The sequence below is a fragment of the Diabrotica virgifera genome, chromosome 7 (genome assembly GCF_917563875.1).
Source record: "Diabrotica virgifera virgifera chromosome 7, PGI_DIABVI_V3a".
NCBI lineage: Eukaryota > Metazoa > Arthropoda > Insecta > Coleoptera > Chrysomelidae > Diabrotica > Diabrotica virgifera.
The window spans coordinates 226583210-226601516 of NC_065449.1; the positions used below are offsets into that span (position 1 = coordinate 226583210).

An 18307-nucleotide genomic window follows, 5' to 3' on the forward strand; every position below is an offset into this window, starting at 1 on the left:
TTTCACAATTTTGGGCCACTGAAAAAGTTGTTAAAAGGTACATTGTTTTCAGTCGGACTAAGAAGTACAAAAGGCCGTAATAGAATTCTTTAAGCAACAGCCACAACAATTTTTTACGCACTATATACATCGGTTGGTAAAACAATGGGATATGTGCCTTAATCGTAGCGGTAGTTATTTGTAGATATATTTGCCAACAAAGTTTTTTTGTGTTTCAATATGGGTTTCAATTGAACAAGCCTCGTATTATAAACTACAGAAATTAAGGGGAAAGGCGCAAAATGTCGCCTGTCAAAATTTTCAATGTGTATTAATTAAATGTATTCATTTTTTTCGAATCCTGAGATAATAAGTATTTTTGACAAATTTAAACACAGAATGAAAGATTACGTTATTAGCGAGGGCCGAAAATCCCTTAGAATAAATGAAAAGTTTCTTTTGAATGAAATATTTGCAATTAAAAATCACACTAAATTTTCTCTTTAACTTATTAAAATAAACATTATAGAAGTTTTCAGGGACTTTCGGCCCTCAGTAATAATACACTCTTTCATTATGCGTTAAATTTTTCAAAAATACTTATTAGTTTTCTCAGGATTCGAAAAAAATGAATACATTTAAAACGCATTGAAAATTCTGACAGGTGACATTTTGCGTCTTTCCCCTATAAACATCTAAACACAAATAAATCAACGTAAAATATATTATGTAATCAAAAGATACTTACCGTTAATGAAAACAAGAACCACATGTATCACTACACAAAGGTCCGCAAATTTAAAAGAATTTTTTTTTCAACATTTGCTGTTAGTGTTGGGTAAATAATTTTTCTCGAGATGTTTATTGCAAAAAATTGTTTCAATTTTATAACCGCATTTCTTGCTATTTCTATTCTGACCCTGTTCGATCATAAATTTTATAAAATCTAGCTTACCGGGTATTTGTATTTATCAACACTTTCTCTCGGTGTATCTCCCAAATTTATGTTTTGTTTTCTTTGTCATTATCATATACTTAATTAATAATTTTAAAAATTCATGGTTAGTCCATATTTTTCACAGAAACTGTTTGTTTTGTTTAGTAGGTAGTACTTAGAGATCTTTAACAGAGTTTGCCATAATCACGGTGCCATATGCATTTCTTATGTTGTTAATAGTTCTTCCGTTAATTATTATTCCTCCAGATTCAGAAAAATGGATTCATTATAAACACTGAATAGTAATGCAGACACATGACATCCCTGCCCAACTCCTCTCCTAATTTCAATTTCTGAAGTGGGTTCGTTATCTATTATCTACAATTTGTGCTTTTTGATTCCAGTAAAAGTTCTTTAGTATCTTTTTTATGTTTTGTGTCTTTAGAATTTGGATTAATTTTTCATGTCTACTTTGTCAACTGCTTTTTCAACATCAACACAACAAATATGCACATCTACGTAGAATCGGATACGTGAGTACAATTTCTTCTTCTTCTTCATGTGAATCATTATTCTTTTCGGCGTTGTATTGAGTATTGTTATCCATTTGTTTCATCATCTTTTCTCTTTTTTGTCCAATTTTGTTTATGCCGTCTATACATTTTCTTCTTTATATGCCTTTTTTGTTTTGTTTGGTTTTCTTGCTTCTTACTTAAATTGTTTTATTTCTTCCTCATTAGATATCCGTACCAGCCCAACTGTTTCCTCCCACATTTTTCGTGTACAGGTTATTGATTTAGCCGTTGTCTAATTTTACCATTTTTCTCTATATCCATTTTTGATCTTTCCGGTAATCCTTCGAAGATATTTAATTTTCATAGCTGTTATTTTCATATTGTTCCAGAACAATATTATTTCCCTTTTTCACATGCAAGCAAGAAATTACTACAAATTATATATAAGACACTGAAAACTTTCCTACAAAAATAAGTAATCAAAAAAGCAGGCCAGATTTGGAAAAGAGAATTAAACAAGAACACCTTTTGAAATTTCCTATTTTATAAAATTTATAAAATAGGAAATTCGATGTCCCGTTTTAAATCTGCTTTATAAGTTATCATAATACGTTCGACAAAGTCAAATGATAACATGGCCGATGTTCTCGAATTGAGGACCGCTACCTGAACAGTCAAAATAAGTGCACCGAATTACGGACCGTACGAGAGATAGGTAGGTAGATTAAGGTAGGTAATTAGGGTTTCTTTAACGAGATTTTAATGAGTAAGGAAATATTTAATAATAAAATATTATTTTAGATTTAGTTTATTTTGAGCTGTCTTGAAAGGTAGTCAAAATGAGTGAAATTAAAATGATCTTAAGTGAAAAGGGAAACTCGTTACTTGTGTTGGATGATTATAAGTATCGTGAAAAAAAAAAGTGGTGAAAAGTGTTGGACGGCATTGGGCATTATCAGAAGTCTTGGTCCTCAATTCGTGCGATTTTTTCAGGTATAAAAGTAAACCCTTACTTAAAATTTCATTTTGGTCCTCAATTTGTGTTTGCCCCTTATGGCATATAAAATAAATAGGCGTACCGCAACATCTGATTTTCTTGATAACTGAATTTCACAAAGACACCATTAAAAGTTTACAAAGTTCTTAAAGATAATAAAACGACTCATTCACTGAAGACTTACAAGGCGGAAGAAAGATAAGGAAAATATTATAGACAAACATTTTAGAGAAAGAGGCTTACATAATCTTTCAAAAGGTAAATGCATGCTGTACAAATTTCTGAGATGTAATTCAGCCATTAACACAAAACCTGTAGTGACCATTGCTAACCAACGAACTTTACGAACATACCCATAATAATAGGGAGTACTACTTTTTGTTTGAGAATGTGGCACCGAGCAGGAAAATTATAAATATCAATCATCCTGACAAACTTTAGGGTTTAAGCAAAAAGCCGTAAGAGTTTATGCAAAAATGGCATGCTACAGTGGTGGAGAATACGAGTTTACTTTACCATAGCAAAATAGAAAAATGTCAAAGCACATACATACATTTATTACATACCTAAATATGTCACCTTCTGATTAGACAGCATAGCACCATCATCATGTGTTCTTTTGCTACTTCATCCAATGCAAATTTCTTATAATATTCAGTTCAGCGGAGTGCTACTCTTCCATATGTGAAATTATATAACCAAGGGATCATTTCATAAAAATTAGATCCCTTGTTTGCAGAATTTCATAGTGCATTTGCATATTTTATAAGCGATTGTTCTGTAAGTGGTAGTTTTAATAATGCAGAATATGTTTCGTTTGGTTCTGTCTCCAGACAAAACTAATTCTGGTTCTACTTCTTCTTTTCTGGGTATCATAACACTGGATGGGTCTTTACCTGTCTGGCTAAGTTCTTCTATTCTTACCTCTCTTGTGCCCTTTTCCTCTATTGTCTTACAACATTCATAGTTTTCAGGACGTTTTCCAGATCATCTAACCATCTCGATCTATGCCTTCCTTTTTTTCGTCTTCCATTGTAATATTTTCTTTATTGTTTTTATATCTTCTTCCGGCTATGACAGTCTTTAACTTTTCACAAATCTTACAATATCGTATCCTTCATTTAATTCATTAATTTCGTCGTTATTCCTAATTTTATATGTGTCATCTTCCTCTTACACCGGGAGTATACCTTTCTCAGTATCTTTCTCTCGAATGTCCGAATTGGACTTCATCTTTTTTGTCATAAACTCTAAAACATCTCTACCAACTTCTTCTTTCATCACATGCAAGTTCTCCTTGCGCTTGGTATTTGATCAATTATTTCTTCGAGCTAATTCACATCACATAATCTGAGCTTTTTAATATGATACATTAGTATCCAGGCCATACTATGAAACTATTTCTCTCTAGCGTTTTTATTTACAAACTAAGCTCAAGTAAATTCTGCTGTTGTAAAGGAAACAATTCCAAATCACGACCAATAAACACTAAAAACAATGTTCCATTACAAAACACTGGCGCTGAAAACCTACACAATCTTTGTGTCTACTCCTGTCGATGTCTCTCCGTGCGATAACTTTTCTTGAAGGAAAAGCTCTAGAGTCTTGAAACTTGATACACTCGTTCCTTTTTGGTCCAAAGAACAACATTATTGAATTCGGTGCAACATTTTCAAGTTCTAGAGTCTTGAACCTTCTTGAATTCTGTCGAGTTCTTACAACACTCTGTTGTATCGAAGGATGCAGTGATATTAGGCTCATTTCGCACCAAGTGAGTCCAGTCCAGTCAAATCCAGTCCGACGCTAGAAGATTCGTCCAACTGCTTTAATACGAAAGTAAAGCAAATGCGTCTGTTTGGTTTCACACTGACAAAAACACATCCAATCGAGTCAAGGCTCTTCATGATTCGACAGGTCGAATTTTTACATGAGTCTTGTTCAATGACTGCTTGGTGTTCACATTTAAAAGTGGATATTGAAAAAACTGATATTATTAGTTCGAGAGAATGATGAAATTTATAATTCCAAAAACCCAAAACATTGAAATATCTTAAATGAAAAAATAAATCTATGCTCATTCGAAAAAAGTTGTAAACGTTTTAGGATCACCTAGTAAATCAGGAAATATAAGACTGAATGAACCAAAGACAGATCTTCTAATACACTGGGGAGCAAAATTAACCGGACACCTTAATAATGCGCCATTTTTGATGTCTCGAATTTCCTAAGCGTGTTGTCCGATTTAAGTGATTATTTTAATATGTTATAGCCTTATTCTTTAACAATATCGCTGTAATAATATTGTTGCTAAACAGTTAAATTTTCAAATGATGAAAGTTGACTCAATTACCATATCCAATTGTAGTTAAATTTTCATTGTATACCGGGTGTACCAATGAAACTGTGTTTTTTCTCAAACTTCGCATCAACCTGTGGAATATTCTAGCATTTATAAAATACTCAAATTAAAACCAAACTATAGTCTCATGATTTCTCAACAGTCTGTTTTTTGATTCGACCATAAAAAAGTTAGGTACTTTAACAGTTAGCCATGTTTTTCATCAATACAGGGTGTTTTTAAATAAGTATGGCAAACTTCAAGGGGTAATTCTACATGAAAAAATAATGACAGTTGGCTTTGTAAACATGTCCGTGAATGCTTCGTTTCTGAGATAGAGAGTGTTGAAATTTTTCTTACAAACTGACGATTTATTTTTTTCTTTAAAACCGGTTGAGATGCAAATGAAATTTGGTGGGTTTTAAGACGTAGTTAGTTGACATTTTTTGAAATAAAGTAGGAATTTAATATTCATGATTGGCGTGCATACGGGTAATATGACGGCTCGTATTACCCGTATGCGCGCCAATGGTGAATATTAAATTATTAATTGTATGTCAAAAAATGTGCAATAACTACGTCTTAAAACCCACCAAATTTCATTTGCATAATCTCAACCGGTTTTAAGGTAATAAATAAATCGTCAGTTTGTAAGAAAAATTTTAACACCCCGTATCTCGGAAACGAAGCATTTGCGGACATACCGTTTACAAAGCAAACTGTCATTATTTTTTTATGCAGAATTACCCCTTAAAGTTTGCCATATTTATTTAAAAACACCCTATATTGATGAAAAACATGGCTAGCTGTTAAAGTACCTAACTTTTTTATGGTCCAGCATAAGCGAATGAATCAAAAAACAGAATGTTGAGAAAACATGAGGCTATAGTTGGATTTTAATTTCAGTATTTTATAAATGCTAGAATATTCCACAGGGTGATGCGAACTTTGAGAAAAAAACACAGTTTGATTGGTACACCCGGTATACAATGAAAATTTAACTGTGTAGCAACTATACTATAACAGCGATATTGTTAAAGAATAAGGCTAGAATATATTAAAAAACTCACTTAAATCGGACAACAGGTTCAGGAAATTTGAGACATCAAAAATGACCCACTTTTAAGGTGTCCGGTTAATTTTGCACCCCAGTGTATTTATGGGATGAACCCAAAATAGTTTTCTCGTTCTCCCTGTTCGAAGGCGATGTAATATTACTGTTTGAACAACTACGTCTATTTTTAATTGCATGTGTCTCTAGACTTATGATTCCACAAGACGCATTCAGTGTGAAAGTTAATGACTGATTTGATTTAACTGGACTTGGACTCAACAGGACTGGACTCAATTGGACTCACTTTTGGCGCTTTTTAGCTAACTTTTAGCGAAATTTTCTGGGAGTTAAATGTAAAAATGGATAGAACATCGTGCTATTTTAGATTTATTTACTAAAAACCTTACATCTTAACACTGTAAAACGTCCAATTAATCACAAAAGTGAAATAATATAAATTAGTATTCTACAAATTACATAAATAAAAATTTTCAATACATAATTTAATAATATGTACAGGAAATTAAAGAAGCAGCTAAATCTTCTGAGGGTTCACTGAACTGGATGAAGTGACCTTCTTACTATGTCTAACTTTTCTAACATAAGCTTCTATCAGGTTCTTGATTTTTGTTGGATTTATTTCTCCGGACCTATTGTGGCATATCTGTAATTCGGTAATATTAATAAATACAATGTATCCATTATGCAAATGGATTGTAAAATTTATGGTATAGTTTTATCATGTAGAAGAATTTAGATAACAAATGCAAGCAAATGTTGGTACTATGAATTAGAAAGTTCTGACTCCATTCGATGAAGACAGAACTAACTGACCATTTGTTCCAATTTAATCTATTATACGGAATGAGTTTTATACAGGGTGTTTCATTAATAATTGTCCATATAGTAACTGGAGAAACCTTGGAGCACAAAATAAGAAGATTTAACCTAAAACACTTAAATACAATGTAGTTCCTTACTGAGGTACAGGGTGTTTTATCTAAAAATTTAAAAACTATTTTGCTCAACATTTTAAAACTATTCGGCGTATCCTTTTCATACTTGGCAGAAAGTGCGACTATTATACACCCTACTAAATTATGATAAACAAACGTTTCTAGCTAGTGCCAGAGGCGTGCGATGGGGGATAGTGAATGGTTGACCCTTCTCAAATTCTACGTCACTGGAGGAATTACTATTTTAGTGCCATTTTTAGATTCTACAATACTTTCTACGTAAATAATATACTCTTCATTGGTAATGATAAAGTCATTAGTTTTCGAGATATTTGAAGTTAAATATGAAAAGGCACAGTTACTTTGATTAATTTATGATTTTGATTCATATGATTAAAATTAAAAAATTATTTGTAACCAGTACTTTAAAACTATTTGGCGTATCCTTATCATACTTGGCAGAAAGTGTAAGTACTGTACACCCTACTAAATTAAGATAAATAAACGTTTCTACCTACTACCAGAGGCGTACGACAGGGGACAGTGTCTGGTTGACCCTTCCCAAATTCTACGCCACTGACGAAATTGCTATTTTAGTGTAATTTTTTTATTTTCCAATACTTTTTATGTAAATAATACACTCTTCATCGTAACGATAAAATTATTAGTTTTCGAGATATTTAAAATTAAAAATGAAGCGATACAATACATTAATCAAAATAACCGTGTCGTTTAATTTTTAACTTCAAAGATCTCGAAAACTAATGACTTTATCGTTACGAATGAACAGTATATTATTTTCCTGGAGAGTATTGCAGGATCCAAAAATTGAACTAAAATAGCAATTCCGCCAGTGGAGCAGAATTCGGAAAGGGTCAACCATTCACTTTGCCCCGTCGTACGCCTCTGGCAATAGCCAGAAATGTTTGTTTAACATAATTTAATAGTTTGTACAGTACCTATACTTCCTGCCAAGTATGAAAAGGATACGTCAAACAGTTTTAAAATACTGAACAAAAATAGTTTTTAAATTTTTAGATAAAACACCCTGTAACTCAGTAAGGACTAAGGAACCACATTTTATTTAAGTGTTTTAGGTTAAATCTTCGTATTTTGTGCTAAGGTTTCTCCAGTTACTATATGGACAATTATTAATGAAACACCCTGTATATGGAACGTATAAATTATCTCGTTAACGGCTTGCTCGGTTTTTATAGGATTTAATGAATAAGAATCCTGTGATGCGGCCGATATTATGGTGTTATTTATATTGTCAGATCTTCAGTTTTTCTGGAAATGTAATGAACACCCTGTATATTTTTTGCGTTTTTAAGTCCTTAAGGAATAGTGATTATTTTTCATGTAATATTCCCTATACCTAAATGCCATAATTTCGGAGTAATTGCTACATTTATTTAAACAATTTTTTTAAACAATAATTATAAAAATCAATATTTTCGGCCAGGACAGAGAAATTATTTAAGATTTTTTTTGGGTCATACTGACCAAAAAAGTTTTTTTTTTGTAATTTTTAGCTAAAGTTGATCGTTTTCGAGTTATAAACAATTTAAAACTGAAAAAAAAAACCGAAAAGTTACCGATATGTACATAAATTCAAGTTCAACAAGAGACCTTTTTTGTTCCGAATCATCCAAAAAACCTAACACTATCTTTCCGGGCCAAAAAAATTGATTTTTATAATTCGTTTAAAAAAAATTGTTTAAATAAATGTAGAAATAACTCCGAAATTATAGCATTTAGGTATAGGAAACATTACATGAAAAATAATCAATATTTCATAAGAACTTAAAAACACAAATATACAGAGTGTTCCATTTGAAATAATAAAGTTCATTAGATTTCCAGAAAAACGAAAGATCTGACAACAATGTAAATACCACCATAATATCGACCTATAACCTATAAAAATCGTGCCAACCATTTCCTAGGTAACTGAGGCGTTCAATATATAAAACTCACTCTGTATTGCATGTGTAAATAAAATAAATGACATAAATGTCACAAGATATATATTATGTTTAGCCCGATCAAAGAATACACAATTTTCCGAAAACCTCCAAAAAAATAAAGGAAGGATGAAAATTTGGGAATAGGTAGTTGAAATTGTCTATTATTGTATAAGAAAAAGTTTACAATTCTGCATCCCCTCCATTTTACAAAAATTGGGAAATACGGGGTGAAAAATATTTTATCGGGGTTAAAAAAATATACATTCAAAACAAGTCCGGAATTGGATAAAATGACTTATTCTAAGCAACTTTTGTTCTATACACTTTTTTCACTAAGTCAATACTTTTCGAGTTATTTGTGAGTGAGTATGTTCATTTTTAACAAAAAAAAAACATGTTTTTGGACGGTTTTTCACAAATAACTCAAAAAGTAAGTATTTTATCGAAAAAAATGGTGTATAAGTCCGTAGACCCAGTAAAAGCAGAGTTGTAGCTAATGAAAAGTAGGTTCTTATTCGTCAAATTCCAAATCGAATATTTCAACGTGAAATGACCAAAAAAACGAAACAGGGGAAACTTATTATAACTTTTTTAAAGTGTTTAAAAAAGGTTTCATTTTGTTTTTCGAAAAAACTTCTAACATTAAAAGTAGGCGAGTTACGCTCAAAATAATGTTGGTCCCTTTTATTTTTTTAAATGGATGGGGTAGAATTGTAAACTTTTTCTTATATAATAATAGGCAATTTCAACTAACTATTCCCAAATTTTCATCCTTCCTTTATTTTTTTTTGGTGTCACATTGTTCTTTGATCGAGCTAGTTGCCTAAATTGTTTCGCTAATTGACAGCTTTCTTTTGACATGTATCTAATATAATATTATAATATATAGCCTACTATAACATAATAGTATAAGGCAAGCTCATTATCCTTATCTCAACATTAATTAATTTCATTTCTAATAACGTGAAAGCCTGTAAGAGATATTTATACTCTTTTTTTTATATAAAAGGTTGACCATACATCTGCTTAAGGATACAGAGAGGGAGGGGAGAGAAAGAGAGAGAGAACAAGCGAGAGAGAGAGAGAGAGAGGATAGAGAGAGAGAGAGATCGGAGATAAGGCTAAGCACTCCTAATGTACGACCATAACTATTTAATTTCAATATTTGCATGAAAAAAAAATGAGAAAAAACTCTTATCAGTGAAAAAAAGAAATGTGATGTATTATTAGCTACTACTGAGGATCACCACATCAGCACTCGTGAAATTTCATGTTAACATGACATTAGTCAAACATCGGCGGCAAAAATACATCCCTACCTCCTACAGCCACATCAAGAATTGACGGTTGATGATTACTATCACATAATAATATTAGCTTTTTGTCAATGGTCTCAGCAGCATGGTGACCGATTTTTTTCGATTATGTACTTTTTGGAGATTAGGCTACATTTCACAAAAATGGAACAGTGAATCAGCATAACTTTCATATTTTATTAAAAGTCTTAGGGTTTGCTCACTACGGAGACCAAAGGATGGTATCCTAGCCTAGAGCATGGTATCGTACTCTTCATATTCGTGAATTATCACAATAATGTATTTATTTTACCTGGCGATCGAAACTATATTATCGATCGCTATGTAAAATAAATGCATTATTTTGAATGCCAGAATTCACGAATATGAAGAGTAGGATACTATGCTCTAGGCTAGGATACCATCCTTTGGTCTCCGTAGTGAGCACATGCTTAGTCAAACTAGGTGGTCTGGGTGGTATTGTTGGGGACTATTTGATTGGCTCACATTTTTTGGACAGCCTTCTAAATGGTGCTGTATAGTGATGAGTGCGCTAATAACCGTCAAAATAACGTAAAAGATGGATAACATAATACGTTGCGAAATAAAAAGGGATGAAACTATTAGAGGTGTAAAATTATCAACAGGAATCTACAAATTTACATTACATAGTTTCCCACCTTTATACGTATCGAAGGGGTTTGGCAACTAAAACTGTGACAATGATAGTTTTAATTAACATACTACTACTACGATACATCTAAAGGTGGGAAACTATCAATGTAATGCAAATTTATAGGTTTCTATAGATAATTTCATAATCGACTTCTTTCCCATCTCTTTTTATTTCACAACGTATTATGTTTTCCGTCTTTTGCGTTATTTTGATAGGTCTTAGTGCACTCATCACTGTATCAACTGTATTCACCTCAACTTTTCTGTGACGTGAATAGGCAAATGAGGACCAACTGTTTGGCCACCGCAATCACCGGAATTATTGTCAAAAATTGATTTTTTTCAAAGTGACTATATAAAAAGACACCTTGTGTACCACATGCCTCCATAAACGTCAGATGATACGAAAAATAGACTAAGAACAGCTTGGTTTATACACGGTGTTTGGTAAAGAATGGGCCATAGCTTAACCTTAGTACGAAAGTTGATAATAACTGAAATATACAGGGTGCCAAAGTTAAACTTTTATTTTATTTATTCTTGAATATTTCCTAACGGGCATCAGATAATAACAAGAAATTTGGTAAGTGGGGGTTTTTTGGGACGAGAAATCTAAATTCGCCACCAAAAATGATGGCGATTACCCAGAGGGCGCCACATACTTTTATTAGCCACTCTACATACTTTTTGAATGAAAACTTTTAATCTCTTAATATTTTTACTTAAAAAAGGTAGACTACTACATTCATCTCGCAAACTCAACCGTTTTCGAAATAAACGCATTTTAAATCTGCGAGGCAACATAATTTTTTGCATATTATTGTAGCACCCGAAAAATAACTTAAAATCATAAAAATTTACAAAAATGTATCGTAAATTTCTTCAAATGGAATTTGCGATGCAATGACATAAATATGAGAACGGGCCCAATTATTATGGTTTCAAATTTATTTTTCAGGTCTAACTACAATGATATTATGCAAAAAAGTATGTTGTATCGCAGATTTAAAATGAGTTTATCTCGAAACCAGTTAAGTTTGGCGAGATGAATGTAGTACACAATGAATTTATGAGAGTGGGGGATAAAAAAAATTGAATGTATTAAATAAGTGCTGAAAGACGTATGTGACGCCCTCTGGGTAATACATCATTTTTGGTGGCGAATTTAGATTTCTCATCCCAAAAAACCCCCGCTTACCAAATTTCGTGTCGTTATCCTATGCCTGTCAGGAAATATTCAAGAATAAATAAAATAAAAGTTTAACTTTGACACCCTGTATTTCGGTTATTATCAACTTTCGTACTTACTTTCGGAAGCTAGCTTAAATCGACCTATTTTAAGCTCAGGAATCTAAGGTTAAACTATGACCCATTCTTTACCAAACACCCTGTATATGTAATGTTATTTGTTATTTATCGAATAAAAATACTTTTGATATTTTTATTTACATAAGATCAAGTTATTTCTACCAAATACTATTGACTGTAATACATCCAACTCCCACAGAAATCTGGAATCACGTTGCCACTAGCGCCACTGTCGGCTTGAGTTGAACTACGTTTTGACAACGTAAAATTTGACGTAAACATTCAAATTTAATTTTATACATTTTTGAATAACGAGCTAATTTTGCTAAATTAAATTAAAATAAAAATAGTTCAAACACTTATACAAAAACAATAAAGCAATTTTATAAATGTAAGGTTAGATTGCTCTGGTTATCCTACTCGTACCGCTAGATGGCGCTATTTTTTGCTTCCTCAAAATTAATGGGAAATGTCAAGAGTTGTATGTATTGCAGTCTATAGTATTTGTTTTTACTTACAAAAATTGAAGGTATTCCCGAAATTTGAAGGAAACATATCTCGGAAAAGAATGAGTTTAGTTCTAGGGAATGCTGATAAAAATAAAAGAGATTATAAAATATAAATGAAATATTTAAAAAAAAATAAAACATAGGGTGCATCTAAAAAATATGAGAAAACTGGGAAGTACTTACTTATGAGAAAACTGCGAAGTATTTAGTACTTTTTTTATACTAAATACTGAATCATCAAGGTGTGATAATTAATATGTAATCTAAACACATCCACTGCTTAGTTATATAGCAAGTACTTTTAAGTTTCCTGAAGATGGTCTGATAAGATTGAAAAGGTTTGTTCTGAAATTTTTTAATCCATTTGGATTCTTAACTTTAATGTTTGATTAAACATATGTCAATACTTACAACTTTATTACTTTAGCGTATTTTAGATTCAAACGGGAAGTATGTCAGAAAATAAGACATAATATAGCTGCTTTGTTGATTGAAAATTATTTATATGCTGAAAATGAATTAATAAAACAAAGAAAAAGTTTTTTTTTAGTTATATACTTGCTGACGGGACATTGCATCTTCGTAGTCCGATTTTCACACACTTCACAGCACGAAAAAAAGAACACATCACTTTTATTTACCGGTAAAGTTGTTTAGAACATTATTTTAAATCTATCGCAAAATCAAAAGCTTATTACAGAGTACATAAATTTTTCTGCTTTTCATATTCAACAAGTCTATTCAGTGGCAATAAATAAACGATATCTGTTCTAATAATGAGAGTCAAAATGTATATATGTGTAATAATACGATATAAGGTCGATCTGCACAGATCTGTTTATGGATAAAATATATTGGGTACGTAATTTACTATGTTAAAAAAAAGGGTGCTCTATCTAATTTTGTTCTGACTATTATTAATTAATAATAATTAAAAAATGACTCTTTTTATAAATAAAAAAAATTGACCCGGGCAGATATTATTTTAGATTTTTTAGATCATACCAAAAAAAAGTCTCTTGTAATAATTACATTTCAAAAATTATTTTTTCCGTAAATTGATAGTTTTTTAGTTAAATACAATTTAAAACTGAAAAAAGAAATATTCAAGGCTAAAAACATAAGCAAAATATATCATTTTTGAAATTACAAAGTACCTACCTAAATTCCATTTCAAATTTTATTCTATCAGTTCTTGATTTATTTCATTTTAAAACATTGTTTTTTAGTTGTTTATGTCTTCTCATAAGGAACCTCCCTCATTAACAATTAAATAAATATATTTTAGAATAAAACATGGCAAAAATTCTTATCGACACCTGATAGAAGAAGGTTTGAACTTGAATTTAGGTACTTGATGATTACAAAAATAATATTTTTTGTGTTTTTGAGCCTTGAAAACCGTCATCTTTCATTCTTTTTTCAGTTGTAAATTGTTTGTAACAAGAAAACGATCAAATTAAGAGAAAAATTACAAGACCTTTTTTGTTTAGAATGATTCAAAAAATCTAAAATTATATCTGCCCGGTCAAATTTTTTTTAATATATAAAAGACATTTTGAATTAGTACATACAGTGGAACCCCGATAAGTCGGCCCCCGATAACCCGGAAGTCCGGCTAACCCGGACCGATTTTCATCAGATGAACATTTTGATTTTCAGTACATTTGTATTTTGACAACGACACCCGATTTGGGCGTCAAAACGTTAATAAAATTATTTTTCAATTTAATTGTGGCTTGTTTTCCATCAAAATAGTTAATTATCAGATAAACATTCCAACAATAAAAACGTATGTAATATAATATTTGAGAGATAATGTGTATTTGTGTAATTTGAACTATAGGATAGTAAAAATGACTCATGGCACACGCCGGCAGAAACAACAGGCACCTGTCTATAGTATTCCTTTACATATTTATTTCAAACTGTCTTAGCATTGTTTAAAAAAGACTAAAAGACTATTAAAAAAATTCTTTTTTAAACAACGGTCTTTAGTTTTCACTGTTCTTAAATAACATAACATCGTTCCGATTGTGGTGACTGTATTGTGTGTAGTACAGTCTTGTATTGTTCGCTTCCGTTTATGTTTGCGTGTTTTTAGAAATTTAGATGTGTAGTGTAGAGGTACTGTGCATATTTATATATATTTCATGTTATTTCAATTCTAACGGAGTTTATCTGTAAGTACTTATATCGTATTTGCGTATTTTATTAATTTTTACCATATTCTCCGGCTAACCCGGATTTTCGATAACCCGGATTTTCGATAACCCGGATCGGCCGCCGTCCCGATTAATCCGAGTTATCGAGGTTCCACTGTATTAATTAATTATAGTCAGAACAAAATTAGATCGGGCATCCCTTGTTCTTTATAATTATATTAATGTTAATATACTAAATTACATAATAAACTGCGCGTCATAGAAAACGAGCACCTAGAAAATGGGTAATTTTTGAGGTTGCGTATCTCCTAAACCTGTTGTCCGATTTAAGTGACTTTTTGAATATGTTATAGCCTTGTTCTTTGTCAATGTCCCTGTAATAATATTTTTGCTAAACAGGTAAATTTTCATTGTATACCGGGTGTACGAATCAAACTGTTTTTTTTTTCTCAAAGTTCGCAACACCCTGTGGAATATCCTAGCATTTATAAAATACTGAAATTAAAACTCAACTATAGCCTCAGGTTTTCTCAACATTTTGTTTTTTGATTAATTCGCTTATGTTGGATAATACAAAAGTTAGGTACTTTAACAATTAGCCATGTTCTTTTTCAGTACAGGGTGTTTCTAAACAAGTGCGACAAACTTTAAGGGGTAATTCTGCATTAAAAAATAATGACAGTTTGCTTTATAATCGTATGTCCGCAAATGCTTCGTTTGCGAGATACGGGATGTGGAATTTTTTCTTACAAACTGACGATTTATTTATTGCTTTAAAACCGGTTGAGATATGCAAATGAAATTTGGTGGGTTTTAAGACGTAGTTATTGCACATTTTTTGACATACAATTAAGAATTTCATATTCACCATTGGCGAGCAAGAAATGTTTGATCTTCTGCGAAGAGTTGAGCACGAAAGCAATAAAGTTGGTCTGAAAATCAATAAAGCTAAGACAAAAATAATGGTGGTCGACAGATTCGACACTATTCAACTGACTAACATGTTACAGAAATACCAGATAGTAAACACCTTTGTCTATCTCGGGTCTAGTATAACTAACGATGGCAACTGTGAAGCAGAAGTTCGGAGACGTATTGGTATGGCAAAAAATGCGATGAGTCGCCTAACTAAAGTTTGGAAAGACAGATCTATCTCTCAAAATATCAAGATGAGACTAGTGAATGCCCTTGTATTCTCAATATTTCAATACGGAGCAGAGACTTGGACTCTTTGCGCATGCGAGCGCCAAAAAATTGATGCCTTTGAGATGTGGTGCTGGAGAAGAATGCTGCGCATACCATGGACAGCTCATAGGACAAACGTTTCCATTCTAAACCAACTCAATATTAAAAATAGGCCGTCCACAATATGTCTGCAACGAATTCTGCAATTCTTTGGTCACGTGGTTCGCAGAGGTGACGACAGTTTGGAGAGATTAATCGTTTCTGGAAACGTTCCGGGGAGAAGATCAAGAGGACGATCACCAAATAGGTGGTCCGACCAAATAAAGAATTCAGCTGGAAACTCATTCTGCGAAGCTCTTAGAGCAGCTGAAGATAGAGACCAATGGAGAAACATTGTTAGGAATATTGGAAGAAATCACGATCTTCAGTAATGGGGAAAAGACAAGAGAGAGAGTGCATACGGGTAATATGATCGGTCATATTAACCACATGCACGCCAATAGTGAATATAAAATTCTTGATTGCAAGTCAAAAAATTCGCAATAACTATCGCTTAAAACCTACAAAATTTCATTTGCATATCTCAACCGGTTTTAGGGCAATAAAATAAATCTTCAGTTTGTAAAAAAAATTTAACATCCCGTATCTTCGTAAACGAAGCATTTGCGGACATAAGTTTATAAAGCAAACGGTCATTATTTTTTCATGCAGAATTGCCCCTTAAAGTTTGTTGCACTTATTTACAAACAACCTATACTGATGAAGAAAATGACTAGTTAACCTATAAAACCTACCAAATTTCATTTGCATATCTCAACCGGTTTTAGGGCAATAAAATAAATCCTCAGTTTGTAAAAAAAAATTTAACATCCCGTATCTCGTAAACGAAGCACTTGCGGACATAAGTTTATAAAGCAAACGGTCATTATTTTTTCATGCAGAATTGCCCCTTAAAGTTTGTCGCACTTATTTACAAACAACCTATACTGATGAAGAACATGACTAGTTGTTAAAGTACATAACTTTTGTATTATCCAACATAAGAGAATGAATCAAAAAACAGAATGTTCAGAAAACCTGAGGCTATAGTCGGGATTTCATTTCAGTATTTTATAAAGGCTAGAATATTCCACAAGGTGTTGCGAACTTTTAGAAAAAAAACACAGTTTGATTCGTACACCCGGAATACAATGAAAATTTACCTGCTTAGCAAAAATATTATTACAAGGATATTGACAAAGAATAAGGCTATAACATATTCAAAAAATCACTTAAATCGGACAACAGGTTAAGGAGATACGCGACATCAAAAATGACCCATTCTTTAGGGTGCCCGTTTTCTATGACGCGCAGTGTATATCCAATAATTTTTATCCATTAAACAGATCGGTGCAGATCGACCTTATATCGGATCCTCTACTATTATCAATACCAGCTTGAACAAAATCCTCCAAATATCCCGTACAGACAGAAGAATTTAAGTACTCCCCACCAGAAAATATGCGTAAGCTACGGAAACTATAAAAACTAAAGAAAAAACTTTGTGGGTATCAAACACCAGAATTTCTATATTATTTTTAAATATGAAAAATATATTACCTTAGGTACACTTCTTCTCATTATATCCTTGTATTCTTCTTTATTTATCCTCTTCTTGTTGTAGTGAGGTTTCAACACAAGTTTAACTTCATCCACCACTCTTTCTTGTCGATTCAATTTCTTAAGGAACTGAAAAAAAAACGAGGAATTGGTAAATACTTCAATAAAAATGTTTTTATTTTCGATATTTTCGTATAATTTATGGAGTAAAATTTAAAATGTCATTCACTATTAAAATTTTGGGAGTGTTTTCGTTTCTGTTTCAGCATGTCCATTTCTTTGCACCTTTGCCCCCAAATCCATCATGTTCACTCTTTGGTACATGAAGAAATTACCTTTCCATCTTCTAAGTCTAGTTCATAGTTTTTAACTCCTCCTATGCGGATGAATTTCGTTTTTGTTGAATTTTCTTGAATTTCTGTATTTAGAGTTCATTGTTTGTATTCTTGTATTCATCGTTTTGATATGAACTGCAGATACTACTGGACCAGGAAGATCTGTAATACGTCGGCCAAATGTGAAAAATGCATAAGTACAAAATACCTGAATTTACAGGAGAGGTGAGAGAAACAACTAACTCTGCCTAACTCCACTTGTATACAACAAAACATAATGTGAAAATTGCACAAGTCCCTAAACAATTTACTGATTATCATACAGAACAAGTAAAAACTTCGTTTGTATAATGGTATAAAAAGTTTATTGAAAAACTATTAAAAAGTCATCCAAAAGGATTCGCAAAACGTTTTCGATTTAAATCATCTTCAGTGCCTAGAACGAAGTATTTCCACGTTAGAATGAATGCAAAAGCTTAAAATTATGACT

General features: G+C 31.9%; 1 protein-coding gene across 1 annotated transcript in view; it reads right to left on the bottom strand.

Moving 5' to 3' along the window:
* Nucleotides 1-6194: 6194 nt before the first annotated feature.
* Nucleotides 6195-18307, bottom strand: part of LOC114348880 (PHD and RING finger domain-containing protein 1) — a 59916-nt gene continuing 47803 nt past the window's right edge. The window contains exons 6-7 of the mRNA XM_028299347.2: nucleotides 17483-17611; nucleotides 6195-6484 (exon numbers count right to left, since the gene is read on the bottom strand). Of these exons, the coding sequence (XP_028155148.2) occupies nucleotides 6356-6484; nucleotides 17483-17611 (258 nt within the window). The 3' untranslated portion in view covers nucleotides 6195-6355. The remainder of the gene's footprint in view (nucleotides 6485-17482; nucleotides 17612-18307) is intronic.